The following is a 27,863-nucleotide window of genomic DNA, read 5'->3' on the forward strand; positions in this document are numbered from 1 at the left end:
GCACACTTAAGTGGTGAATAAAGCTCATTCTGATTCTGATTCTAATAAGAAAGCACCCCTACAACAACTTCTGAACGTGAACGGGAGTGTTTTACTCGAGCATTACATAAAAATTTCAACTTTGAAAAATGTCAAAATTTCAAACATTAGTGTAATCATTTTAACATGAGTTTAGGAACTGAATAATAAAAAGGAAAAATACAACACTGCTTAGTATTTACTCTATGAATTCAATATGCACTGATTCTTATTTAAGCTACAAAAGTTATTTAGGTAAGAGCAGTGAGTGATTTTCTCTTTGTCTTTTGTTCATGGCCCCAAATATTGCAAGCCGTAGCGATATGCATATTGCGATATGTACAATTTCGATATATTGCACAGCCCTACTAGATACACTCTAAAAAATGCTGGGTTGTTTCAACCCAACTTTGGGTCAAATATGGACTAACCCAACTTTTGGGTTAAAAATTTAATGTAAAACTTTAACCCAACGGTTGGGTTAGTCCATATTTGACCCAAAGTTGGGTTGAAACAACCCAGCATTTTTTAGAGTGTACTATAGTTTAATTAGAACTACACTCTGAAAAATAAAGGTGCTTCACGATGCCATAGAAGAACCTTTTTTTCTAAAGGGTTCCATAAAGAACCTTTAACATCTGAAGAACCTTTCTGTTTCACAAAAGTGGCGAAAGAAGGTTCTTATTAGATTATATTATTAAGATCCTTTGACTGAATGGTTCTTTGTGGAACCAAAAATGGTTCTTCTATGGCATTGCTGTGAAGAAGCTTTTAAGCACCTTTATTTTTTAAGAGTGTATGTGATAGTTTTCACGTGTATGAGCAGCATTTTAGTCCCTCTTTTCACTGGGATTGTTTCAGATTTTGGATTTTTTTTAAATAGTTTTGTATTTGTCATTCAGATGACTAAGAACATCCTAACTGTGGAGGGTGACCACGTCAATTAAGAAAATATATATATTTACAAGAGAGATATTAAAAAAGGGCTAGTTACAATGGAAAAAACCTGGAAGGCTGTATCAATTTTTTTTTTTTTAAGTTTTAAACGCTTTTCTGTGTCACTGTGCTGCCCTCTAGTGTTGGGTGCATGAATTACATAATACAAAGAGGGTGCCTCAAAGTCAAATCTTTGGTCGTTTCATACCTTCCTATACCTTGTTAAAAGGTAATTAAAGGTCAGAGGTAAAACTTACATTTATTTTTAACATTTTAATTTAGCTCTATCAGCTTTGAGGATATCCTGATTTGCACTCACACTCAATTCTTGAGGAAGTAACACAGGGTCACATGAGCTCTAAAGGTCACATTGACAACTGTGCCAACAGCCTGTAGTTTCAGGAAACATACATATGGGAACAATAGTGTTAAATGATCTGCACCCACATACACATACGCACAGACACACCCCTTGTCAAGTTCAATGATTAACTGCAAAGATAAAGAGAAGGCAGGTCTGCTTAGACTGCAAAGAGGAAGATTGGAGCTAGAAATACAGAGGCATAGGAAACGACAGGAAAGACAAGGCAATCCACTTAGCTGCTACTCATTTTACATTGCACAAATCTTTCTTACATGGAGGAGAGCGCTGGACAGCCTAGGAAGATTGAACTAAATGATGGCACATACATGCCACTACTGGGACTTGGAACATTCAAGCCAGAGGTAGCATTACATTTCTACAATAGCCACATTCTAATTTACATACATAGCCTACATATATATGGTACATTCAGAAAACTCTGGACACTTTTTAACAATAAGATTTACTTGAATAGGGATATGGGAAAGTATAGGAGCTAGTTGTACCATTGGGAAGTTATGTGGACAAAGTCCGAAGCTTCATTGCCCAAATGCTAGCAGTGATTTTGTATGTTGGTTTCAATGATTGTAATAATAAGATGCACTAATAATAGGCTATTTGATAACAGGTTTCTATTGTGACAACTTGCCCCACATAGTAGCCCCAATACATGTTCTAAAATTAAAATGAAAACAAAATAAAATCTACTTGAAAGTAATAAGAGAATCTATCTCAATTATACTAAATTAATACTGATATTATATTTTAATTGCTCTTGTTTTCCTATATCTTTTGACTCCAAGTCTTCATTTTTAAGACGCAGGACCATGTCAAGGACAGTGATCTTGTCATTTTTAGTAGTGTAATAATGTCATAATCTTAGTAATGCTTTAATGATTTACTACATGGTGAACAGTCCACTTGCCCAGATATGAGTCAGAGGGCAGTTGAGGCAGCGATCGCTGCTGGATATCGGCATATAGACACAGCCTACAGCTACCGGGTTGAAGCAGCGGTGGGGAAGGCCATCCAGTCCATGATACAGCAGGGCATCATCAGACGCCAAGACATGTTCATAGTCAGTAAAGTGAGTTCAAGTTATGTTGGCGCTCTAAAATTAGGCCTAAATCAATGTGCGCTCATTTAAAGGAGCAAAACATCACGCAATAATGATGCTTCCCTTTTTTTAGTTGTGGAGTACCCATCATGCTCCTGAAGACATTCCTGTTTGCATAAATACATCTCTGAATGACCTTCAACTTGACTACCTGGACCTATACCTAGTGCACTTTCCAGTGGGACTGAAGGTAATACAAGAAAAGAAAAAAAAAAGGATAAATAATTATTTGAATTATACATACAATTATTTGAATATTTTTTTATTATTTATAAATGTATATTTATTTGTATATATATATATTAATTATTTGCAAAAGTAGATTATAAATATCAATTATTATTGTAATAATAACATTACATAAATAATATAATAGGCTATAATATAATATAACACACATTTATATAGCACACGTACATCACGGAGATGTCTATTTGACGTCTGCATTTACATCTGCAAGACGTATTTTTTTGTGTTTGCTCATCCTATCAGGTGTCAAATACACGTTTATTAGATGTCTTTAAGATGTTTATGATTTAGAATGTATGTAAAACTGACTTACAGATGTTTGTACACAGCCCTGCAAACAAGCCTGCACTGGCCCTTTAAGGGCCCACTTAGGGCTAGCCTTAGGGCCCCCAGCGGGCTGCCAGCGTAGGGCCCCTGAGAATTTGCTCATTGGCAAAACGTTGGCCCCTTAACGCTGGCCCTGCACAGTCAGCCCTCACTTAGCCCCCAGGAAGCCCTCACTATGCCCACACATGGCCCGCACTATTAATCTACAACAATACATCTGTTTCACTTTAAATACTTTCCAGCTACTATAACTTAAGTCTTTGGAAAAAAAACAGTTATTATACATCTGAAATGGATGCAGTCACCACATAACTAATGTCTGTATTGTCAAAAATGTACAGTAGTCAAAGGGATTTCAAATCAATGTATTAAACACAAAACAGAAAACATTCAGTTCAGGTTAATAATGCTACATAAAAAAACAAAAGAGAGCAAACAAAGCAATGTAAGACTATAGGATTTCGTCATGTGAAAGTTGATGTGTGCAAAAGTCTTATCTGTACTACGTACTACGGATTTCTTCAGATTTCAGACTTTCGCACACATCAACTTTCACATGACGAAATCCTACAGTCTTACATTGCTTTTTTTTTTTGTACTTTTGTGTATTTACATTTTTGGCTATATGTAGCTGTATTAACCTGAACTGAATGTTTTCTGTTTTGGATTTAATAAATTGATTTTAATCAATTGAATTTGATTGATTTGGACATCAATGTCCAAACACTGTCCATAGCTGAAGTTGACTGATAGCAAATGAATAATCCAACCTCTTGTAATGAAAACACGCCACGGCTCTCAAACACCAGACTCTTCCTAACCAGGAACAGTCAAAAATAGTCCAGACTATTGTCCCACGTCGAAAAGAACTTTAAATCCATATTCAAACTGGACCATGATGTGGTAACCTCGCCAGAGTCCTTCTAAAATGCATACAAATACACAGTCTTAAACTCAGCATCAATCCAAACATAAGCCATACATACGTGACGTGACGTGACATGTGGCCAAGTATGGTGACCCATACTTGGAATTAGTGCTCTGCATTTAACCCAGGCTCATGTCTGGTCCACACTGGGCCATCATTGGATTAATGTGGGCAGTCCCATAGTGTAGGCTGCTCACAGAGAGTCTGTGGTGAGCACAAAGCTGTGGGCCTCGCCTGAGCAAGCCCGCACTGGGCCTGTTTAGGTTTGGTGTTGGCTGGCCCTAGCCCACTGTGCCCGCAAAAAGCCAGCATGGGCCCAGCAGGGACATGTTTGCAGGGAGCAGATGCTTTCCAGATAAAGCGATATAATTTTTAACATTTATTTCCTATTTCCTATATATAGCCTACACAAACACACGTTTATCAGCATCAGTTACTATTTTTAATCTGCGAAACGATTTATAGATCGCAGAATCAAGTTCAAGTATACTAATTGTTTGCTACTTTACAATAACATACAGAAAGTTGGTGATGAGCTTTTCCCAGAAAAGGATGGAAAGGTCCTCACAACTGACATCGACTATATCGATGTGTGGACGGTAATGCTAACAGCTAACACGTAATAATTACTAAACGATGTCTTCAAAGTCTTTAGAGTGTGCTGCCATATGTTTCAGGGAATGGAAGCTCTGAAAGCCACAGGGAAAGGTGAAAAGTATCGGTGTCTCTAACTTCACAATCGAGCAACTGGAAACACTACTGTCCGTGGCCAAAATCCCACCGGCTGTCAATCAGGTGCATGAACTGTCACATTATCATGATTAGATTTTTACATCTGATGGCGTGGATCAAATTAGGTACCTTAATAAGGAAATATAAAATATATTTCTCATATTAGCATGAGCCATATATTCAATCATTTGATACAATATTGTTAATAGTTACGCTTGTATTATCTACAGGTGGAGCTCCATCCTTACCTGGTTCAGTCTGATCTGATTGAGTTTTGTAAGTCCAAAAACATTGCTTTAACAGCCTACAGTCCATTTGGCTCACCTGGAAGACCTTCAGAGTTGTAAGTTATAAAGTTCAGGGACCTTTTCAACTAGAATCAGCTCTTAATCTTATCAAAGCAATAAGAAGGTGGGGAATGACAGATGAGTTCACTAAAACATTTCTCAAAGAGTATAACCTAAACATCACATGCTATTTTGTACAATTCTTCTACTTCCATTTCCCCGCATCTGCAGTCAAAGAGGAGATACGGATCCCATGATGTTACTGCAGGATCCTGTTGTTGGGGAAATCGGCAAAAAGCACAAACGGACCCCTGCACAGGTCATACTTTTCTCAGTACGAGTATTGTGCAGCATCTACTTTTCTGTTTTTGGGATTTAATGTTGCATTTGATTGTTCTGCAGGTTCTGTTGCGGTATCACGTTCAGCGGGACATTGTTGTGATCCCGAAGAGCATGAAACCCCACCACATTTTAGAGAATACCAAGGTAAACTTCTAAATATTCCATATATACATTTCAATATTATATAGTATTTTTTTTTCTCCTAATGATGTCAGTTGTTATCTTGTGGTTTCATTCTGGTATATACTAAAGCAAAATATTAATGGGATAGTTCACCCTATAATGAAAATTCTGTTATCATTTAATCACCCTCAACTTGTTCCAAACTTACGAGTTTCTTTCTTCTGTTGTACACAACAGAATATAATTTAAAGAATGTTGGGAACCAAACAGTTGATGGTAGCCACTGACTTCTACAGTATTTATTTCCATACTATGGAAGTCAGTGGTTACCGTAAAATGTTTTGAGGAAATGAAGACAGAATTTTAATTTTTGGGTGACAAACAGTAGGCCTAATACACATTTTCCTGTCACATTCTGAAAAATGAGAGTATCTTTTAGATACTGTATCTAATAACTATTATAACTATTAAATATCACTATTATGTGTCTGGGTGCAGATCTTTGATTTCACTCTGGATGAAGAGGATATGAATGCTCTCAGGTCTCTGAATCGAGGCTGGAAGGCCTGCATCATAACACAGTAAGAGTATATTTTTAAATCATATGTAAAACAGCATGCAATATGCAACAATACACACTTAAACAGTAGATGCTATATTGTTTTATGTGAAAACTTGTCACAGACCAATCATGAGAATTCAAGGTGATATTAAAATGCGCTGATATTCCTTACACTCCATTTGGAAAGACAAGGTCTTATTAAATGTACTGCATTGTGGGATACATTTTGGCAAATGTAGTATATAATGAGGGTATTTCGCTCATAATGTGAAGAGTATACTTACTACACACTGCTAGCAGTTAACTGGATGGTGTTGTTGCTCCTCAGATTGGAATCGCATCCCTTCTACCCCTTCAAGTGAAATGCTGTTAGTCTTGGATGACCAAGAAGTTCAACCCACGTAGAAAAAAATGACCAAGCACTTCTGGAGGCCGGAGTAAGAAGACACTTTTTCGATTGTTAGGTTCAGGCATTCATATGTGTATAGCTAAACTGTGACATTTTAAGGCACTGGAATAAAATATTTTTGAGAGACGCTAACAGATGTCATTATTTTAACTTCATTTGGTTAAAATAAAGCATTAAGGCATACTGAGCCGGCAAGATTTTTCTTTTTGAAAGAAGTTTCTTATGCTCACCAAGGCTCTATTTATTTGATCACAAATACAGTAATATTGTGAAATATTATTACAATTTAAAATAACTGTTTTCTATTTGAATATATTTTGAAATGTAGTATATTCCTGTGAAGGCAAAGCTGAATTTTCAGCATCATTACTCCAGTCTTTAGTGTCACATTTTCCTTCAGAAATAATTCTAATTTGCTGATTTGCTGCTCAAGAAACATTTATTATTATTAGCAATGTTGAAAACAGTTATGCTGCTTAATGTGTTTGTGGAAATAATGATTTTGTTTAATCAGGATTCTTTGTTTGATTAATAGAAAATTTGTACATACCTATGTGAAAGCATTTACTGTCACTTTTGATCAATTTAATCTATTGTGGCAAAATAAAAGTATTAATTTATTTAAAATAAACAACTTTTGAATGGTACTGTAATTCATAAAATCAAAATATAAACACAAAACACTGCAAACAGTCATGTAAAATTGTTACTTCAGGATGTTTTAATTGTAACTCAGAAGATGCGCTAAGCCACCAGGACATCTATGAAAACTCCAAAAAAGTTTGTAACAATAACTGCAATATTAATTTGTGCTTTTCAACTCAATTCATAGTCTAACATTTCACAGTATTTCCTGCTGACCTCTTTTTAAAAGGATCTGAGAAGCAGCCAATGGCATCTGGCTTATGACAACCTACATTCAGAAAGTAAATTCTCTCATAAAAGTGTTCGTCAGATCCCCAGACAATCACCTGTGCTGCTCCTGGCTGGAATTCTGTTTGTCTCTCTCTGTGTTATGACCCTCTATACTGTTGGTTTGTTGTGGTCTGACAAGGCATACACACGCCGAGGCTCCGGCAATGTGCTTCGGTAGATTTGGACCTAAGACCCACTGGCCCTTGTCTGGAACAAACACTTGAGTGCCCTGAGAGAAGTCCATGGCCTCCCAGGTGTACCCTCCCAATACGTAGATCTTCCCATCCAAGACCGCCACCCCTGCCTCACTGTTAGGGTACCTGAGAGGGGCTACCTTGGTCCACTGATCAGTCTGCGGGTCAAAGGCTTCCACCCCCAACACGTCAAAACGCTCCATGCTGTCCTCATGGTCATCGCTGCCCCCGATGACATAGACCCTGTCATCCAGAGACGCCATAGAGTGCCAGCCTCGAGCCAAGATCATGGCCTCTCGCTCGGTCCATGTGTCCGCAGTTTTGGGGTCATAACTTAGCATGTCACGTCTGTACGGACCAATCTGGTAATCATGGCCCCCTGAGATGTAGACAATGCCCTTGTGAATAGTGCCCGCATGACCATATGTGAATCTATGAAAGAAGAAAATGTTTTAGGTATAATATTTTTTTTTTTTTTAACATTATAAATGCCTTCACTGGCACTTTTGGCCAATTTAACACACTCTTGCTGAATAAAACTACAAATTTTCTTCAAAAAATAAAACTTAATGACCCCAAACTTTTGAACAGTAGTGTACAAAGAGGATTCAAAATAAATGTTCACATAAACTGGTGCAACCTTGCGAAAACATGATCAAAAACAATTAACAAACCTGGGCAATCCTGCAACGTAGGTCCAGTAGTCCTCAGCAGGATGGTACACTTCTACAGAAGACAAAGCACCACTATCATTGCGTCCCCCAACAGCTATAAGACAGTCTCCCATGGTTCCCAGATAGAAATCCACACGCCGCTGGTTCATAGGGGCACCCTGCAGATCAACAGATCACTTGGATTAACACTCAAACTACGGCACAAATCTCTACTTCTCTCATGCTTGGGAATATAAAGGAAAATTACAAATAAAAATTAAAACTTTTAAAAATACAAAAAATAAAGCTGAATTATACAAATTTTATATTTTCATCTAACCACTTATTTTTTCATGTGAAAGGAAGCTATTTTCTATGAATGTGCAAGACTTCTGACTCATTAGCTGCTATTGGTAAATAATACTAGTGCAGTAAGAAGTGCAGTAACCATTAAAACGAACTGCATCATTAAAATATTATATTAAAATAATATGATACCGTTTTGCAATATAAAGCAGCTTGAAGGACTGTTTTTGTACAGGTAAAATAATTGCATTTTATGCCATAAATATGCACATTTGACTGTAAAGCATTGATCTTGAGTTGGATAAAATGAATGAATGAATTAATGAATATAAAATAAAATAACAAGCGATCAGATGAAATCATTTAGTCATAGTCTGGGGCCCTGCTGTTAAAACTTAAATGTCACTGTTATTTTAGTATCATTACGATTATAGTTCTTATTACTTTTTAAATTGTTTTATATTATAATTTTTTATTTTCTATTTTTATTTTAACTGAAATATATAATTATATATAATTAATATTATATATATATCTATATACATGTTTTTTTCTTTTTAGTTAAATGTTCATTAAATGTTGCCTTGGTAACTAGCTGAAATAAAAAGTTTTTTAATATATATATTTTTTTTTTTATGGTTTTAATTGTAGTTTCAGTTAACCCAAAGGTTGCGAGTTCGAGTCTCAGGTCCGGCAGGGATTGTAGATGGGGGGAGTGAATGTACAGCGCTCTCTTCCACCTTCAATACCACGTCACGACTGAGGTGCCCTTGAGCAAGGCACCGAACCCTCAACTGCTCCCCGGGCGCCACGGCATAAATGGCTGCCCACTGCTCCGGGTGTGTGTTCACGGTGTGTGTGTGCACTTAGGATGGGTTAAATGCAGAGCACTAATTCCTAGTATGGGTAACCATACTTGGCCACATGTCACGTCACTTTCACTTAAAAGTTTTAGCTAACTATTACAACTCCGTCACTGACTCGTCACATTATCGAGAGCGAAGTGTATTACCTTAATCCACAAGTTGCTTCGGGGGTCATATCGATACAGCAAGTTGCTTGCAGAATCTCCCCCGTTGTCCCGTGAGGAGCTTCCACCTGCGGTGAAGATAAATCCCCCCAAAACAGCAACACAGTGATGACTCCTCTGAGCTGGCAGCTGAGTCTCCACGACCCACTTTCCTGCTTCTTCATCCAGCCAGCACACCTCGGCACTCAACTCCTCTCCGCGTTCAGACACTTCTCCTCCCACCAACAGCAGACGCTCCACACCTCCTCGAAGGCCTGTGCGTGTTGTCTGCAGTACAGGTTGGGCGCTGACTCTCGTGTGGTAGCCCACGGCCTCCTCCACTAGCGGCTCACAGCCTGCATCCGGGGGCAGGAGGGAGCGCATGGCCGGCAAAATGCGCACTATGAGGTCATCCGGTGGAATGAGAGCTAAACGAATGTTGGAGAGAAGTTGCTGGGCGAACGCAAGACGTTCAGGTCTTTGACTCAACCATTGCAAGGCGACCTGCAGAAGAGCTTGCTCGTTCTCATGTTGCACCTGCTCATCTGCAAGGTAAGCACAAAGCTTGGGCATCCGCAAATCCTGGAGGAACTCGGAGGTGACGGAAAGCGTGGCGAAATGCTCCAGAATGAAGCGGTCTATGAAGGCGTCCAGCCGGTCCAGGCTGTAGAGGAAGGCAAGCTCCTGCAGGTACAAGTAATTGTCCTCACGTACCTCTTTCTCCAGATACTGGCAACAGAAGTCCACAGCTCGCCACACCTGCAGCAAGTGAGCAGTTTCCAGGACGTTGTCGATGTTTCCACCATCGAGAGGTAACTCGCCGCTGTACAGGAAGTCTACTACTGCTTTAACACCAACATACGAGGCTCCCACAAGCTCTACTTCTGCTTCATGCTCCTCTCGCATCCCCAAGGTGAACATGGCCTGGAAGTAGGGGCTGGATGCTGCAAGCAAAGCCCGATGTGCAGAGATCCGCTGGTCATCGGCCACCAGAACGACATCACACAGCTGGCCATGCTGTCTTTGCTCATTTAAACCTTGAAGGAGGTAGTTAGCCTGGTCTGCCCATCGATACACCTGTTGTACACGAGAGTTAGTTAGTGCATGATAGTTTCAAGACACTTGATACAGAATTTTTAAAAGGTACTATAGATATTAAAAGTGCTTTTTTTTTTTTTAAATCATCCAGTTGCACCAGTGGTTTTGAACTTTATACTGACACATCAGTCAGGGTGTATGATGTTTGTTAGCTGGTCATGTCATGTCAACATGGGTGCGTGACCCACTCCTTGCAGAATAAAATGTTTAGCAGACTGATATAACTAGATTCTTCATCTCATGTGAGTGTACACAATTTTAATTTGTTAAAAGTTCTATTAATTTATTATTTATTATTAAACCTTTTTTAATTAGTAAAAAACTACTGAGTGTACCTTTAAATGAATGTAAAAAATAAAAGTGTTATTTCTTGTAGTAACACAATGATTGAGTATGTAACAATAAATGTGTATATTATAGAATGAATTAAAATTATTTTTGAAAAAAATATTGCATTTTAGTATTTATTAACATTTTAATTGGCTTTTATTTTAATATTTAACATTTTTGTCATTTTTTTATGTTCTTATTATTTTTTACTATTATTTTCATGTTTCTGTTTAGCTTTAATTTATTTTTATTTCAGTTTTTTTTTTAGTTCAGTTAGTTTCCATTTCAGTTTTTAAAAGTTTATTTTTAATCTAATATTTATTTTAAATTTTATTTTAGCTTTATTTCAATTAGCAAAAATGATTTTAATAGTTTCACTATTTGTTAACAATAACAACACTGTTATCCAAACCTTTGAAGATTCACTTATTCTGTGAGGACGTGAAAGACGAGATTGCTTCCCCATGTCCATTGTGTCATCTGCCATAAGACTATCTGCAAAATATCATAATCATATTTAATTATCGAAAATAATTAAAAGTAACCACATATAATACACGAGTAAAACGTTCAGAATAGGAACAGACAGAGCTTAAAATCAGAGAATGAGCACAAAAGGAAAGGGACATTTACACAATAATTCCTGACTACGTTTCATTGATATTCAATATAACTGGACATATTTTATCGATTCAGCTGTGACAACAACCGTAAAGTAAAATACAGATATTATTTTACCATTTTTCCATTCTTTATCTGTATTAATCACTAGTTAAATCGCCGTGAGTGACTATAAACAAGTCGAAAATAATTAAAAGTAACCACATATTATACACGAGTAAAACGTTCAGAATAGGAACAGACAGAGCTTAAAATCAGAAAATGAGCACAAAAGGAAAGGGACATACATTTACACAATAATTCCTGACTACGTTTCATTGATATTCAATATAACTGGACATATTTTATCGATTCAGCTGTGACAACAACCGTAAAGTAAAATACAGATATTATTTTACCATTTTTCCATTCTTTATCTGTATTAATCACTAGTTAAATCGCCGTGAGTGACTATAAACAAGTCATTTTGTCCGTGGCACAGTGAAGCTGAAGTTCTCACTTCCGTGTTGCGCTTCATTTCAAAATAAAAGTCACTTTTGTACTCAAGGTAGCTCAAATTCAGAGTGTAGCGTAGTAGTAGTAGTAGCAGTAGTAGTAGTAAAAAGAATATACAAGAAAGGGGTTATCTTTGTGAATGTGTTGGCTTGACACAGCCAATATGCCTACATATGTACTATTAAAGCTAATTATTGTTCCGATTCTTTTTCTGAGATTAAATTTCTAACATTAAAGCTTTAAAGGAATGACCATCAAACTTGACACAAACCTTTCGGCTGTTTTGATTAGGTAGGCTATTTATATCTTTTCTGACTGGTCCTTCAAACGTCAACTGTCAAAAACTCAAATGTAAACACACAGAAGGCTTTTTAACCCATTTAAACTTAAGTTAAATCTACCTATCTAGTATATATATTTTTTTTTTCTTTTTTTAATTTTTATGCTAATATATTATAATATTTGTTGTTCTTAAATTAATTTATGCTATACTGAAGATTTAATAATGAGAGCAAGTGATATGCTTCTTTAAATTATGTTATTTTAATCAGAATCAGCTTTATTCGCCAAGTGTGCGCAAGCACACGAGGAATTTGTTGTGTTTTTTTAAGAAGCTCTTGGTACATACATGCATATATACATACATACATTTCATTTAAGATGAAATGCAATATTTCTTGGCATGATTCGACTACGGTAGGCCTGATTCTGGTCTATAATCCAAATATTACACAAAAAAGCAACCCATTGTTCTCAACCCAGGTCCACGAGATGGCAGTGCAACTCAGACCAACTGTTAGATGACAGAACAAAACTGGGTGGATTTAACGTAGCTCAATACCCAAGTTGGCCATTAGGAGGAGGTGAAACTGGCGCGAGCTCCCTAATTCACTGGAACAGCAACCTGACAGACAAATACCACTAACGCCCATTAAGAGGCAATAGGAAATGAATCGAGTCGTGAAATTTGTTGCCTCTCCATCCCACTGAGAGAAGAGACCTCCCTGCTACACCAGCAGCCCCTCTGTCGCACTTTGGGATTTATCCGCATTTTCTCTCATTCCCCCGGCTTTGTTCTGCGTTTAGATACATTATCTCCCTTCGCTTCGTCGAAATGGCTACGCGAATTGACAAAGAGGCTTGCAGAGAAGCATACAATCTGGTGCGAGACGACAGCTCAGATATATGCTGGGGAGTGAAGCCTTGATTTACTGCACATCCAGAGATGCTGTTTGGCGCGTGCTGGCTGAACTCGCTACATTGTTTCAACAATTAGAATCTTTCAAACTAAACATTAAACGCCGATTTAATTGACTCATTGACAGTGTGTTGTGCAACATGTAGGGATCTTGTAACACGGGATGTGTGTCAAAATTGAGCTTGCAGCCTACCTAGGCAGCATTTTGGCCAGCTAGGCTGCTCTCTAGGTTTTGAGACACAGCCAGCATTTGACAACAGTTAAAATATCAATTTTTATTTTTAAAGGGCATCTTTTAAGTATGATGGCTCTACCATTGTACCAGCTGGTCACGGGTCCGAGTACGAAGAATTCAAGAGTCAGTGTACAGGTGAGTCCATTCTTTGAGATGTACCTGCTTTTATTATTGTTGGGAGGTATTTTTTGCATAGTAGTTAAACAAATCAAGTGTTAAAGGGAAAGTTCACCTAAAAATGAAAGGCATATATTATATGAAATGAGACTGACAGACTCAATCAAAAGTAAATGGTGACTGAGGCATTAACCTTACTTTATGAGTTCACAGAAAGAAAAAAACAACACATATACAATACAGGTTTGAAACTACATGATTGCGAGTAAAGCCAGCTAGGCTGCTCTCAAGGTTTTGAGACACAGCCAGCATTTGACAACAGTTAAAATATCAATTTTGATTTTTAAAGGGCATCTTTTAAGTATGATGGCTCTACCATTGTACCAGCTGGTCACGGGTCCGAGTACGAAGAATTCAAGAGTCAGTGTACAGGTGAGTCCATTCTTTGAGATGTACCTGCTTTTATTATTGTTGGGAGGTATTTTTTGCATAGTAGTTAAACAAATCAAGTGTTAAAGGGAAAGTTCACCTAAAAATGAAAGGCATATATTATATGAAATGAGACTGACAGACTCAATCAAAAGTAAATGGTGACTGAGGCATTAACCTTACTTTATGAGTTCACAGAAAGAAAAAAACAACACATATACAATACAGGTTTGAAACTACATGATTGCGAGTAAATGATGACAGACCTTTCATTTTTTGGGGGGGTGATCTGTCCCTTTAAGTCTACATCACATTTCACTAGGAAGTAATTCATTTTCCAAGGTAGACAATACCAAATATGGTTTCATACTTGTCCTAGATTACATGACATGAGGCCAAGCAACTGGTGGGAAGTTTGATGAGAGGATTCTAGCAAAAATAAACACATTTGTATTCATAATCAACCAGAATTCATTAAATTCAACTTGATATCTATTCCAATATACAGTATATGTGGTTATGGGATCAGTAACTTGAGCTACAGCAAATGTAGTATGTTGTACTGGGTGCACTATATCTTTATAACTGTAAATAACTGTCTAGCTCTGTTGAAAGAATGAAATTATGTAATTTTCGCCTCTCATTCTGTCATCTTAATTGAACAGAGATTTGGGCGTGGTGCTCAGTTCAGTCATCATGAGTAGATTGTGCAGCCACTAGCAGATGTAAACTTGTACAAGTGTTGCAATGCCTTGGTTTCCTGCTCTGTGCTCTGACAGATGATCAAAGATGTCTTCCTATATGGAGCACTGTGTTACAATAAGCACTTTTGTTTATGGAGAATATTTTAGTCATGAAGTTGACTTGTGAAATAATTACTTCTGTTTTAAATCCAAACAGAAAAGATGTCATTTGTGCCATAGCCACCCATAAACTGATTTATCCAGCAATAAATGCATTTATTTTGGTAGATTTTTGAGTAGTTGGAGAATCTAGTGGACCTTGGAATCTCCCTAAAACTCTGTAGTGGATAGGACAAAATGAAAATATAGTAGCAAAATTTCTGCTTTATAAAGAGATATGTAGTGGCAGTCAGTAGCTTTATGAATTATTTTAACTTTATTATGTGGTTTTATGTGATAGAAAATCTCTGACTGAAGAATATGATTTTAGAATGCTTTCATTTATGATCTGCTCCATCAACATAAAATTCAAAATGGGTTTCTGGGTCAAAGTGACTCAGAATTATAGAGCGGGTCACATTTTTTCATATAAATGTTTGCAAAATCGAAAGCTCGTTTTTTAGGTGATGTCTAAAAGATTGAATATTTGAAATATTTCGTTGTGCTGCATCATCATAGCCTGGAAACCTGGAAGTACAGTGCACATGTAGTCAGCACAAAAATGCTGACTTTCTGGAAGTGAAATGTGCCGCACACGCAAGAGGAAGTAGTGTGGAATCATTGCCACATCGCAAAAAAATGTCAGTGTTTTCACGCAGTCGTAAAATAAGACAGAACAACTCTCATTTTTACTAGAGTCCATGCTTTCCCACTGTTCACTTGGCATGTTGACACGACAAGCACCGCTCGCTTCCTAAATGTGGTTTGTTCGAGGTTTCAGTTCTGTTAAAATACAGCAGAGGTCTCTATAATGTGACTTAGATTCATCATCCACTTTGTACTTGAAACTTGAACAGCCAATGTGCCAAATACAACTGACAGTATTACCCATGGTTCCCTGACTTAGCTTCTTAAACCTTAAGCCCAGTTAATCAACAACAGAAAACCAGATATTATCAGTCTCAAGCAGAGCCAAGGGAATTCACCTGAGCATTTGTTTTCCAGTAAAGTCCTACTAAGATTGTATTTAACCACTGTAAATTATACCCTGTACAAGACGGAACAAGAGCGTAATGCCCTTTGGTTTCTAGCAGCCATTTTTTGTAACTGGCCTATATGTTATAAAAGTAAAAAACAATATGTTACCAAGTAAAAAAACACATTAACAATTTTTTTTATTTATATTTATATATATATTTTATGTATATGTGTTTATATGTTTATCGCTATAATTATTAGGCATATAAGCAGAAGTTTTAAAACTATTTTCACAGATCAATAAAGATCAAAGTGCAAAGGTGTGCACCACTAACATTTGAATGAATGGTTTAACAAGAGCTTTCTTCCGCACAATATCTCTCTGATACTGTCAGTGTCTAAACAGAGGCACGCCATAAGTGCAATTGATGTTATCTTTGAATCTAGTCCCAGTGCCACTGCAATGCAGTTGTAGCACATTTGGGAGGAAGTGGCCTGCTGTAAAGCTGAGAGAGACAGGGAGTGTTACAGATAAAATATTACACTGTAAATCACCCTTATCAATAGAGTTTGTTAACTAGATCACCTCCTGTCCTCACCCACTTTCTCTATTCCTTGTTTTTCATGTTGTATGATGTCATAGAGCTTAAATTTCCCAGCCTTGTCCGCCGCTCGCACGTGATGCTCTTTGATTGCATTTCATATCATGACGTCTTTCTCTGGAAAGGAAAACAATGCAATAGTGTAGATTCAAAACACTCGCTACAATGGAGACAGTGTTCAGTCGAATCCAAGCTCTTCCTTGTTATTAAACAGACAAAGTTCAGCTAAACTGGACTGGAGTGACAATAATGAAGCACATTAATATGAGCTTCAAGATGAAATCAAACCTGATTATATCTACTTTAAATCAAGTTCCATGTTTTATTGTTCTTGATTCATTGATGCATGTTATTCCAAATAAAAATGCCCTATCAAAATGTAATAGTTTGCACCACCCTTTCAGTTGACATAATGAATCCCACTTACTATTTTAACTCCTCCCCTCCAGGCACCATTGCTCCACTTCACTTTTCACTCGGTTTTCTTGTTAAATATACTGTTTAACTAGAAAAGGCCGGATTAGGAAAGTGAAATAAGTTGTTGACTTAAAATAATTACAAACCAAAAGCAAACGTAGATGTCAGTGTTTGTGACTGTAGGCCAGTGATAGGCTTATGTTCAGTAATATGGAAGTAAACCAAACTGTACTGACTCCCCCCGCCCTGGTTATTTTATAATTTTTTTATTATTTATTATTATTGTTTATTAGGGGCCAAGCACCGAAGGTGCGATGGCACCTATTGTATCCGTTGGCTTTCTTTTTCTTCTTCTTCTTCTGCTATTGAGTCTATGGCAGCCCATAGAACCGCTTGCAGGTAAGTTATGAAATTTGGCACACTGATAGAGCACAGTCTGAAGAGTCACCATAGCAAATTTGGAGTCTCTAACTCAAACTCTCTAGTGCCACCACTTGTCCAAAATGTCACTCATGTTTATGCTAATAACTTTTGAACCGTAAGGGCTAGAAACAAAATTCTATATGACGTCATTTTCCATCATGAAAATTTTTCCGCCATTTTGAATTTTCTGAAAAACCTACTTTTTCAAACTCGTCCTAGACGGTTTGTCTGATTTTCACCAAAATTGGCTCAGATCATCTTTAGACCATGCTGGCAAAAAGTTATGGAATTCAAGTTGATTCGTCCAACCGTTCTCGAATAACACACAAAAAGCACGCTAAAATGGATGTGAGGCTATATCTCCACAACGGTTTGGCGTATTGAAACCAAACTTGGTGTGTGTTATAACAAGCATGACTTGAGGCTACCTGCAGTGTTTCGGCGCAGTGCCACCTAGTGGTCAGGAGATATGGAAAAATGTTATTTTATATAAATAGTTATAAATGCTAACTATTTTTGCTTATAACTTCTGAATGGTTTTCCCATGTCAGCCATTTTGGGCGTCGGCCATAAAATGCTATAATTTACGAACGCATTGATGTATCGTTACGAAACTCGGTTTGCATCTTTGACGCCATGCACTGATGGTACTCAAAAAGTTTGGGGGCAAAAGTTATAATGAAATTTCTAAAAATGCTAATAACTTTTGCTTACATTAACCTATTGTAATGAGACTGATGTTGATAGATTCCTTGGATCATGCCGAGAACATTGATACCAATTTTTCCATAATTGGCTGAACTTCCTGTCCGCCATTTTGATTCATGTTGAAAACTTACTTTTTCGAACGCTTCCTAGACCGTTAGTCCGATTTTCAACAAATTTGACTCGGATCATTTTCAGACCAAGCTGACAAAAAGTTATGGATTTCGTGTCTATACGAAACGGTTTTCGTTTAGTGCATCAACTAATTTGCTGAAAAGATGCCAAACTGCATCTGAGGGCTGTATCTCTGCATAGCTTTGACATATTTACACCAAACTTTGTATGTGCCATTGTCACCTCACACTGACCACGCCACATCAATTTGGTAACAGCGCCACTTATTGGTCAAGAGGATTATGCCATAGTCAGCTGAACTTCCTGTCCGCCATTATGATTTATGTTGAAAACATACGTTTTCGAACTCCTCCTCAACCGTTGGTCTTATTTTCACCAAAATCGAGTCAGAACATCTTCAGACCATGCTGAAAAAAAGTTATGAATTTTGCGTCAATAGACGAAACTGTTTTTGTATAGTGCCGCTACAAAGTTGAAGCATGATGCCAAAATGACTCTGAGGCTGTATTTCGGCAAAGCTTTGACATTTTGACACCAAACTTTGTGTGTGCCATTGTCACTTAACACAAAACACACCACGTATATTTGATAACAGCGCCACCTATTGGTCAAAAGTGATAAGCCATTAAATCATATTTTTAGTGTTTGTATTTTATTTTTCAGCCATTTAAAATAGTCATCCTAAAATGGCTTTAATTACTCATTGCTGCAGTTGGTCTGACGCTCCATGCCATGCTTAGCTCATTTTGCCTCTGTAGTGCCTGGCCCCGTAGTTGCTGCTTGCAGCTATATTTTAAAATGTATTCATTTATTTAAAATTGTTTTCAATCCAATCAAAAAAATTGACTTCTAAAGCCACTTTTCATAATGTATCTTCAATGATTTTCTTGTCTGCCAGAGTAAAGTCTGATTTATCTTTAGTTTAGTTGGCTTTTCTCAGCAAATGTTTTGCTTTATATGTAATTAAATTAAATAGTTACGCATTTAACATTTTAAAACAATTCACAGTCATAAAAGGAACAAGCAACTATCCAGAAAATTTCACAACTTAAGGATTTCTTTCTCTTTGACTCTCAGATGACAACCGTCTCTTCGGGTTTGTAAGGATCACAACGGGTGATGCCATGAGCAAGCGTGCCAAATTCACCCTTATCACTTGGATTGGCGAAAACATCAGCGGACTGCAAAGAGCCAAGATTAGCACTGACAAGACACTGGTAAAAGACATTGTGCAGGTGGGTTTTGCATTATTTGATTCCATAGCTTATGCCATATGCAAACTCTCTCAGACTTACAAACTTTGCCACACCCAGACAAGCAGATTTCAAGGTCTTTTTCACTATAAACAAATTGGTGCATACATGCAAACACGCCTTTCCCTCCATCACTCATAGTATGTTTTTCCATGCAGAACTTTGCCAAGGAGTTCATGATAAGTGATCCCAGAGAGCTGGAGGAGGATTATCTCCGCAACGAGCTGAAAAAGGCCGGCGGGGCCAACTACGACGCCCAGGCCGAATAGAACTTGGGGGCGGGTTCCATAGGGTTGGTGGAGAAGGAAGAGGAAAACGTCATCTCATACACACGCACACACAGACAAACACATACACACAGACAAACATAAATATACATACCTCACCCCTCTTGCCAGTCTGGCCATGGTTGATATATCTATCTACTGTACTGTGCATCATCTCAAAGTCATCTCTACTAGTGCTATGAGGTTCGCTTTTTCTTCAGGGGCATTTTTGTAACTGTATAATCAATGGAGAGCATACAAGTCCAGCATTGTTTTCTAAGGGGTTTATTATAAATCTTCATCTCCCCGCTGAATACAGACCACTGTGTTTACTGTCTCAATCTCCCATGGAGAGGAAGACATCATGGAATGTGTGCATTTGTGTATGTGTGTGTTTGCAGACACTGCACTGTGACTGGCTAACTTGCATGCAGGGGGTGGAGTCTTAAAGGATCTTGTAGCTCTGATTGGCTGTTTCGCACTCTCCACCCGACCAAGGAGCAGCCATTTCTCTAGTGTAGCCAACATTCTGGTTTAAATTAAAATGCCCAAGAATGTCATTTTTCTTTTTTTATTAAAAAGTAGGTTTGATTTGCTTTAAAAACACAACCTGTGGTTCTTCCTTTAAAATAAAAATGCCTCCCGAGCCAAGAAAAGAAAGAAGATGGTCACAAAAGCAATCACGTCAGAATAAAATTGTTGTTTTTTCAAGATGTTTTGTCCTTGTGTGTTATATTTTGCTTTGTTTGTGATTACTCTGATATGGAAGCCCGTTTCTGCCATGGATTAAAAAAGTTATAATTATATAATATCTGCGGTTTCTCAATTCAGACTTTGTTTCAAGTTGCAATTACCTTTTTTATTCTGTGGTTGAAACAAAAATGCAAGATGTAGACTGAGATTTCTGAGGGAAAAAGTAAAAATTGTGAGACACATTCTGATATTTTTCTTGCAATTCTGAGTTTAAATCTTGCAATTCTGACTATCCTCTGAATTCTGAGTTTATATCTTTTTTTTGTCAGAAATCTGAGTTTGTCTCACAATTCTGACTTTTTTCTTTGTATTCTGAGTTTATATCTCACAATTCAGATTTTTATTTTCAGAATTTATGTCTCGCAATTGCAAGTTAACATCGCAATTCCAACTTCTATGAGAAACAAAAGTCAAAACTGTGGGATAGAACTCAGAATTGTGAAAAAAAGTCGTTAACTAATTGTTTCCTATAGTGGAATAAAGCTACCATACTTTGATGCTATTTTCCATCGCTAAGGTAATGCCAGCTGCTTGGCACAACACTCTTCTGCACGAATGCTAACAATCCCAGAGGGCTTTTGGGGGACTCCCAGGGGTTGTCATGGCCACCGCTGTGGTCAGGCTGCCTCATGCCAAGCTGCTCTGCTCCAAAGCCTGTCAATAATGGACCCCAAAAACATTTCCCACCCCCTTTCCCCTGTTGTAACCTCTTTTCTTCTTTTCTCATCCCCCCATCTTTCTTCCTACTCTCCCTGCCTTGCGTTCAGTCCAACAGATGTGTGCCCAACTGCATAATTGCTTAATCCATAATCTATAAGCTTCTTCCAGGCTGCTTTTATGACGCTGAGTTTTGGTAGCACAGAGAGACGTGAGGCAGGAATGTAGACGCTGGAATTAGGGCCTGTGGAAAATCTACATGTTTGTGTTGTCTTAATAGTTAGTCAAATTGGGTCAGTAGAGCTTAGCATTGCTAGTATTAAACCTTGGCATGTAAATCGTGCTGCACTGTTTGTCCTAAAGATATGAACAATAGAAGAGATGCATTTTTACTTAAAAAAATGACAGGCATTTTTTAATATATTGGTATAAGTCAGTATTGTTTAATTGTACATGCTCATTTCCCCTATTTTTCCATTTCAATTACACAGCTGTTCAAAAGTGTTTTAAAGACATTTTTACTTTTTATTATTTTTATATTTTTAAGACATATTATTACTGCTTATACTGCATTTTTTATCAAATAAATGCAGCTTTGGTGAGCATAAGATTTCAAAAACATAAAAAAAAAAAAAGTACCGACCCAAAACTTCTGAACGGTAATGTATATTTACCATCATCTAACACTCACTTAAAGTTAATCTTCAAATACTTTAATAAATGAATAGCACTGTTAAATGTAATCTTTATCAAATGTAAAAATTAATATACATTTTTATACTATACGTTATAATATTGTGGCATCTAAATTAAACATTTCAAACATTTAAGTTTTATATTTAATTAAGACAAAATGGTATGAAATTATAATATCTTATCAGTTATTGGGTAGAATTATATTAGTACATCCATACTTGTGGTTGGGCTTTTTGGACCACCTAGAAACCACTTAGCAACATGCTAAAAAGCATTTTAAACATGCTAGCAGCTGCACTGCACCTATTAGCTGTGTGTTTGTAACAGATCTTAGCAGGAATAGCCTGAGTAGCAGGTGTTGCTGAGTGACTTTGGGGACTACTTTAATGAGATAAATTACATGTGAATGTTAATTAGTTTCTCCTCACACAGAGGGACGGCCTTAATATTGATCTTGTCATCAAGAATGTCCTGTTTAAGCCACACAAACTCTCAGTCAGTCAGACAGGCCAGTCCTTATATTTAGCTCCGTGCCCGTTTATGGGGCTTTGAGAGGCATACGTGTTCTGACAACTCGCTCGCTTGCTTGCTTTTCTACAACTCACTGTCATACAGAATGTGTGTTTGAGAGCAAGAATGTTGTGCGTGTGTGTGTGGACATGTTTCTGAAGATTCTTTGGCAGTTTGTTCACAAGGAAGTCACTGCCAGCTATTCTGCACGGATCCTTCCTGCATTCCAGAGGCCTCCCATTTCAAGCGTATTTCATACCCCACACACATAACTGAAGCCATGTGATGATTGTTTTGGTATAATATTACAAAAGAGAAATGTACACTAGTGTTTAAATATTATGGGTCAATTAAAGTTTTTGAAAGTAGTCTCTATATGCTCACCAAAGCTGCATTTATTTGATTAGTACCATAAAACAGTAATATTGTCAAATATTTTAAAATAACTTTATTTTTAATTTATACATTATTATAAATTTATAATTTATTATATTATTAACTTTATTAAATACAATTTTAAATAACTGTTTCTATTATTATAATATATTTATAAATGCAATTTATTCCTTGCAAAGCTGAATTTGCAGCAGCCATTACTCCAGTCTTCAGGGTCACATGACCCTGAAGAAATCACTTTAATATACTGATTTCTTTGCTGCTCAAAAAACATTTCTCATTATTATCAAAGTTGTGCTGCTTAAAATGTTTGTGGTTGCCAGTTGCGATTATAACAGTAATGCACATTCTTCCAGTAATCTTTGATAAAATGAAAGTTCAAAAGAAGAGAATTTATTTAAAAATGAAAATATTTTGTAATAATGTAAAAGTCTTTGCTGTTAGTTTTAATACATTGCTGAATAAAAGTATTAATATCTTTAAGAAAAAAATTCTGACCCCTACATTTACTATTTTCAAAGTATTTTGTACACAGACACACACACAGTGTGTGTCTGTGTACAACATACTTTTGATACTTTTGAACTGTTGTGCTACTGAAGAAAGTGACATTTTCATTCTTAAATGCATCCTTGCTGAATAAAAGTATTATTTTCTTTTTAAAAAGACTCCAAACCTTCAAGTATATGTAAGTATGGTTTGTACACATCTTTGCACACCAAATTAGTAATTTGCATACATTAAAAAATTGTTAGCGGCTTAAGGCTATTTTACATTAAATTTATTTTGATTGGCAGTTCAGTCAAGTCAGTAGTGTAGGAGTCTGATGACAACAAACACAGCGTTTTGTTAACCTTTCATGGCTAGAATGGAAGAACCCAAGTGGAGGGCAGGGTTTACTCAATGATCTGCTGTTTTGCCTTATTATAGAGTTTTCTGATGTTTCGGAGGTGCTGGCTAAGGGGAATTTGTTTAAATACAAACACCTTTATTTACATCTGGGCCTAAGGCTACAGGAAATCTAGCGACAATGGCATGAGGGACTGCTGGTTAGTTTGGTTGAGTCTGGCTTTGGGGGAAAAGGAAGATGGGATTTAACTGGGCAAGAAAGGGGCGCCCATTGAGAGTGAGTGAATGGGTCACTTCGCAATGTTCCTGTGAACCATTCAGGCTCTGGCACAGTGCTGCCATTGTCATGAGCTAACAAGATGCACTCCAACCAGCCAAACCTGGCTCAGTGCTCCGATTGTCACTAACCTGCTGGCCAGTGTTCGGGTCCCCATCACCAACAGTGTTCCCAACAACCCAACTTGCAATGTTCTCATGTGTTGCTGACCACAGGTGTTGAAAGTTCTGGAGCTATTTAAAAACAGCAATATTTTTACACATTTATAAAATATTATAATACACTCTTCTTTAGAACAAGAGCCTCGCATCATTCACTGACCACTGTTCAGTTGTGGGTTGGATTCAGCCCCCTCTTGAATGTTGCAGAGCTTCATGAGAGTTTGTTTTATAGAAATGTTAATTGGTCTGGAAAATGCCTCAAATTCAGGGTAGAAATTAATCTGCAAAATCAAAAAATTATTTTTTTCCCCTACTAGTCAGATTTGTACTTGACCAGCCAATTTAACTGGATAAATTATATTTAGTAAATGTTACTATGTAATTTTAATTGAAACTTGACTTTTTTAATATATATATACTAATCATATAACATAACCCATTTCTGTTTCCATATTCCATTATTTCAGTGTCAAATAATCTTTAAGAATATGCTGATTTGGGGTTCAAGAAACATTTCTTTTTATTATTTATGTTGAAAACAGTTTTGCTGCTTAATATTTTTGTGGATACTATTTTTTATTGTTTGTCAGGATTCTTTGGTGAATATAAAGTTAAAAAAAAGGATTTACTTGAAATAGATATATTTTTAACAATGTAAAAAAAAATTAATTGAACTTCTAATGAAATCATTGCATGCTCGCTTGATAAAATCATTTTTATCTAAAAAAATCTTACTGGCAAAAAAATCGTACACTTTTTTGAATGATCAAAGGTAGCATGAGAATGCAGCCCTGGCAAGGATTCATAAATGCAATTATAAACATTAACCAGGTACCAACAGAATATTTCAGTACTGAACGAGGAAGCACCCTAACCAGAAACTCTGTCTGTATCTGGATCAGTTTAATTATTCCAAACAAATCTATCAATCTCCCTGAAATGTTAGCCGACTAGAAATGTCTGTTTAATTGGGCTATCGCTCTTTAGTATATGGGTCAATGAGCTGGATAACAAAGTTATTCATTTATTGATCAGGCCCACTTCTTGCAATCCAATGCAGAGACCAACACAATGCAATGAAAGGTCAAGCGCAAAGATCAAAAGAAAAGGTCAGCTTTTATAGTCCCACACAAATTCAGCTGTTTAATTATGACTATCTAATTAGAAATCTCAAGTACACCCCCTATAATAAAATATCTGTCAAACCATTTGACCTCATATTTCATGAAGAGTTCATTTAAATTTTAAGATAGTGTATCATACTGGAAAATAACCATCAATATATTATATACAGTATTAAGTTGTATAACTATACTAAAATGAGAACAAAAATGAGTGTGAAAGAGTTAGGGCGTAATTAAGACTAAGATTTTTTCAACACAGAGCCCTTGATATTTTTAACCAGATACAGGTGCTATGCATCAGTCACACTTGAAGGCACTCATGATAGTTTAATGTGCATGTGATGATATTCAAATAAAGATAGGATAGACAGAAAACTAAAAGAAGAAATAAACAAAGGGTGTTTTCTTAATGAGTGAATTGTTAGATTCTTATCAAACAATGTGTTTCATTGATAACAGTAATATGGTTAAACACAAATGAGCACCACAGAGAACACAGCGTGTTTGCATGAGCGTGGGTGCTAAGGTTTTCACCATTTCCTGTATAATGAGTGTGCTACAGACTTTTACCATATAGGGCTATGGCAGATAAAGGAAGGAGAAAGAAGAAGCATCCGAAAAGAAAGAGAGAAAACTCATGCCTCAACTTGCAGATTGGAGCTGCCACAAAAAGTGACTACTCTTACTGCCAGAGAAACCTTTCGGTTTAAAATGATAACGTTTCTCTCGGGTTGTGTCTGTGCCTGTTAGAAATATGTTTAACGAAGATACACAGAGCTACAGGATATGACCTTTCAATGCAAATAGTTGTGTTATGCAACATTGCTAATATTTAGAATATAATTATTTTGAATACAATGAATTAAATAGTAATAATAAAATATACATGTTCAATATAATAAGCAATTTAATGGTTGTATTACAAGATAGATATTAGGCTATGGGGAATTTATGAGCTTATATACTGTAGTAGGCTATATATACAGTGGTGTGAAAAAGTGTTGGCCCCCTTCCTGATTTCTTATTTTTTTGCATGTTTGTCACACTTAGTGTTCATCATCTGTTTGATTACGTCTTTAATTGATTTTTCTGTACATTTCTGCCATATGTACATTACTGTCATTACTGACAGTCACCACTGATAAGCTACCACTAAATATTGTAGAAACTTAATTTGCTGTAAAGTTGCTTTGCAATGATTTGTATCGTGAAAAGCGCTGTACAAATAAACTTGAATCGAATTGAATTGAATCTATGAGAGGCCTCTATAGCTATATACAGCAATATAGCTATATAATATAGCTTCTATATTAGTTTTGATTATAGTAAATGTCTCTCTGTGTGGTGGTTTTGGCTTCAAAAGAACTGTAAAAACCATAATCTACATTGTAGGGAGCAGTCACAAAAACACAGCTTAATAAACATACTAAATTATGTTTAGAAGATGTAAATTAAGAAAGGTCTTGAGAGGGATTGATGGGATAAGCGATAGAAATCATTTAAGTTAATAGAACGTTATATCCATGTAATAAAACAAATGTGTGCACATACATTTGACAGTTGATGATCAGCTTCCACTAACTAGAGAGAAGTAAGGAATCCTCACAGCAGTAGAGAATCTCAGCCCCGAGCACTGGCACAGAGTTCATCAAGCCTCCATGCTGGGCGGATGATTGATGCGCATGCGCAGAACATTCATTTGCGTTGCCGTGAGCTTTTGCGCTTCATTCATTGCATTATGATAGCCCGTCTTTCGGTCTCCGTCGCACAGACGTGAATACTATCCCTCCCAATTCATTTGACTATTTCCATTTCTGTTTTTTTTTAAACTAACACTTTCAGTTTAAGGAAATGCCCTTAAACGGCTTCTTTTAAAACTTCTGGTTAAGACTGCTGAACGTCAGCGGGCATCACGCCCAGATCTCACATGAATCTCATGCCCTTAAAAGGCGTTTTTCATCGCCTGCTGAGAAAGATCTGTAAACCCTACGGAAAAGTCAAAGCTGATGCTTTAAATAACTGTGTTAGTCTACCCTCTTCTGGACAACAAGAGGCACTACTAGCATCAAACTAATTATACACAAACAAACACACACCCACACACACTGTTGGGAAGGATAGGCCTACTTTGGAAATGTAATAGGTTACAGATTACAAGTTACCCTATTTAAAATGTAACTGATTACATTTAATTACTTTTTGATCACTTTTCTAAATTTCTTATGTTTTCAACTATTAATCATTTTGAAACATGCAAAGCAGGCAGGGTTCTTACAGCAGGACTCGACACAAAATCAAAATCATTCATCACTTGAATTAAGATTATAATAATTTAATTTAAAGCACAGCCACCACAAAATCAGACGTTAGCACCTCTTTTTACTTTGAGATCATTCTGAGGTTAAATACAGATTTAAAATCATAACAAGAAATAGTTTAATAGCTATGATTTGAAATCAAATCTTTGGATATGGCGGTTAACACTGATATCCAACAATGCCTGGGAAAAACAGTTTCTCGTATTTTAGAGCAGTCAATGCAATTTATGAAAGAAATCAATCAAATCTGTATGTGTGGAAAAAAAATTCAGATGTAACCCCCTTTGTAATCGTTAACATTCTCATAAGTAACACAGCAAATTATAATATATATTATAATTATGTAATATTCATAATTATATGAATATAGCCTATAATTGTTCTACTCGCTATATTATTGTACTGTACCGTAGATGTATTACTTATTTATTTTTAATTTTTTAAATGTATTTATTTATCTATTTATTTTACACTGTTTTTCTTTATTCAACGGACCCCTAGCACTCC

The 27,863-nt window shown here is 36.6% G+C and overlaps 2 protein-coding genes and 1 pseudogene across 2 annotated transcripts; 2 read left to right on the top strand and 1 right to left on the bottom strand.

Annotated features, from left to right (window-relative positions):
* The first annotated feature begins 1,102 nt into the window (after positions 1 to 1,102).
* Positions 1,103 to 6,498, top strand: LOC107684686 (aldose reductase-related protein 2-like; annotated as a pseudogene).
* Positions 6,499 to 7,113: 615 nt separating this feature from the next.
* Positions 7,114 to 11,706, bottom strand: LOC107684687 (kelch-like protein 36). The gene is made up of 5 exons (XM_016481012.1): positions 11,638 to 11,706; positions 11,312 to 11,394; positions 9,475 to 10,548; positions 8,178 to 8,335; positions 7,114 to 7,935 (listed from the first exon to the last, which is right to left on the bottom strand). Exons 2-5 carry the CDS (start codon positions 11,384 to 11,386, stop codon positions 7,362 to 7,364), a joined length of 1,881 nt encoding a protein of 626 aa, XP_016336498.1. The 5' UTR covers positions 11,387 to 11,394; positions 11,638 to 11,706; the 3' UTR covers positions 7,114 to 7,361.
* A 1,156-nt stretch (positions 11,707 to 12,862) lies between these two features.
* On the top strand, positions 12,863 to 20,328 carry LOC107684658 (coactosin-like protein). Its single transcript, XM_016480967.1, has 4 exons — positions 12,863 to 13,206; positions 13,501 to 13,583; positions 19,174 to 19,331; positions 19,508 to 20,328. The coding sequence occupies exons 1-4, from the start codon at positions 13,130 to 13,132 to the stop codon at positions 19,616 to 19,618; spliced, it is 429 nt and encodes a 142-aa protein (XP_016336453.1). The 5' UTR covers positions 12,863 to 13,129; the 3' UTR covers positions 19,619 to 20,328.
* The last annotated feature ends 7,535 nt before the right edge of the window (positions 20,329 to 27,863 follow it).

Source organism: Sinocyclocheilus anshuiensis, unplaced genomic scaffold, assembly GCF_001515605.1.
Source record: "Sinocyclocheilus anshuiensis isolate Anshui unplaced genomic scaffold, SAMN03320099.WGS_v1.1 scaffold93, whole genome shotgun sequence".
NCBI classification, from domain to species: domain Eukaryota; kingdom Metazoa; phylum Chordata; class Actinopteri; order Cypriniformes; family Cyprinidae; genus Sinocyclocheilus; species Sinocyclocheilus anshuiensis.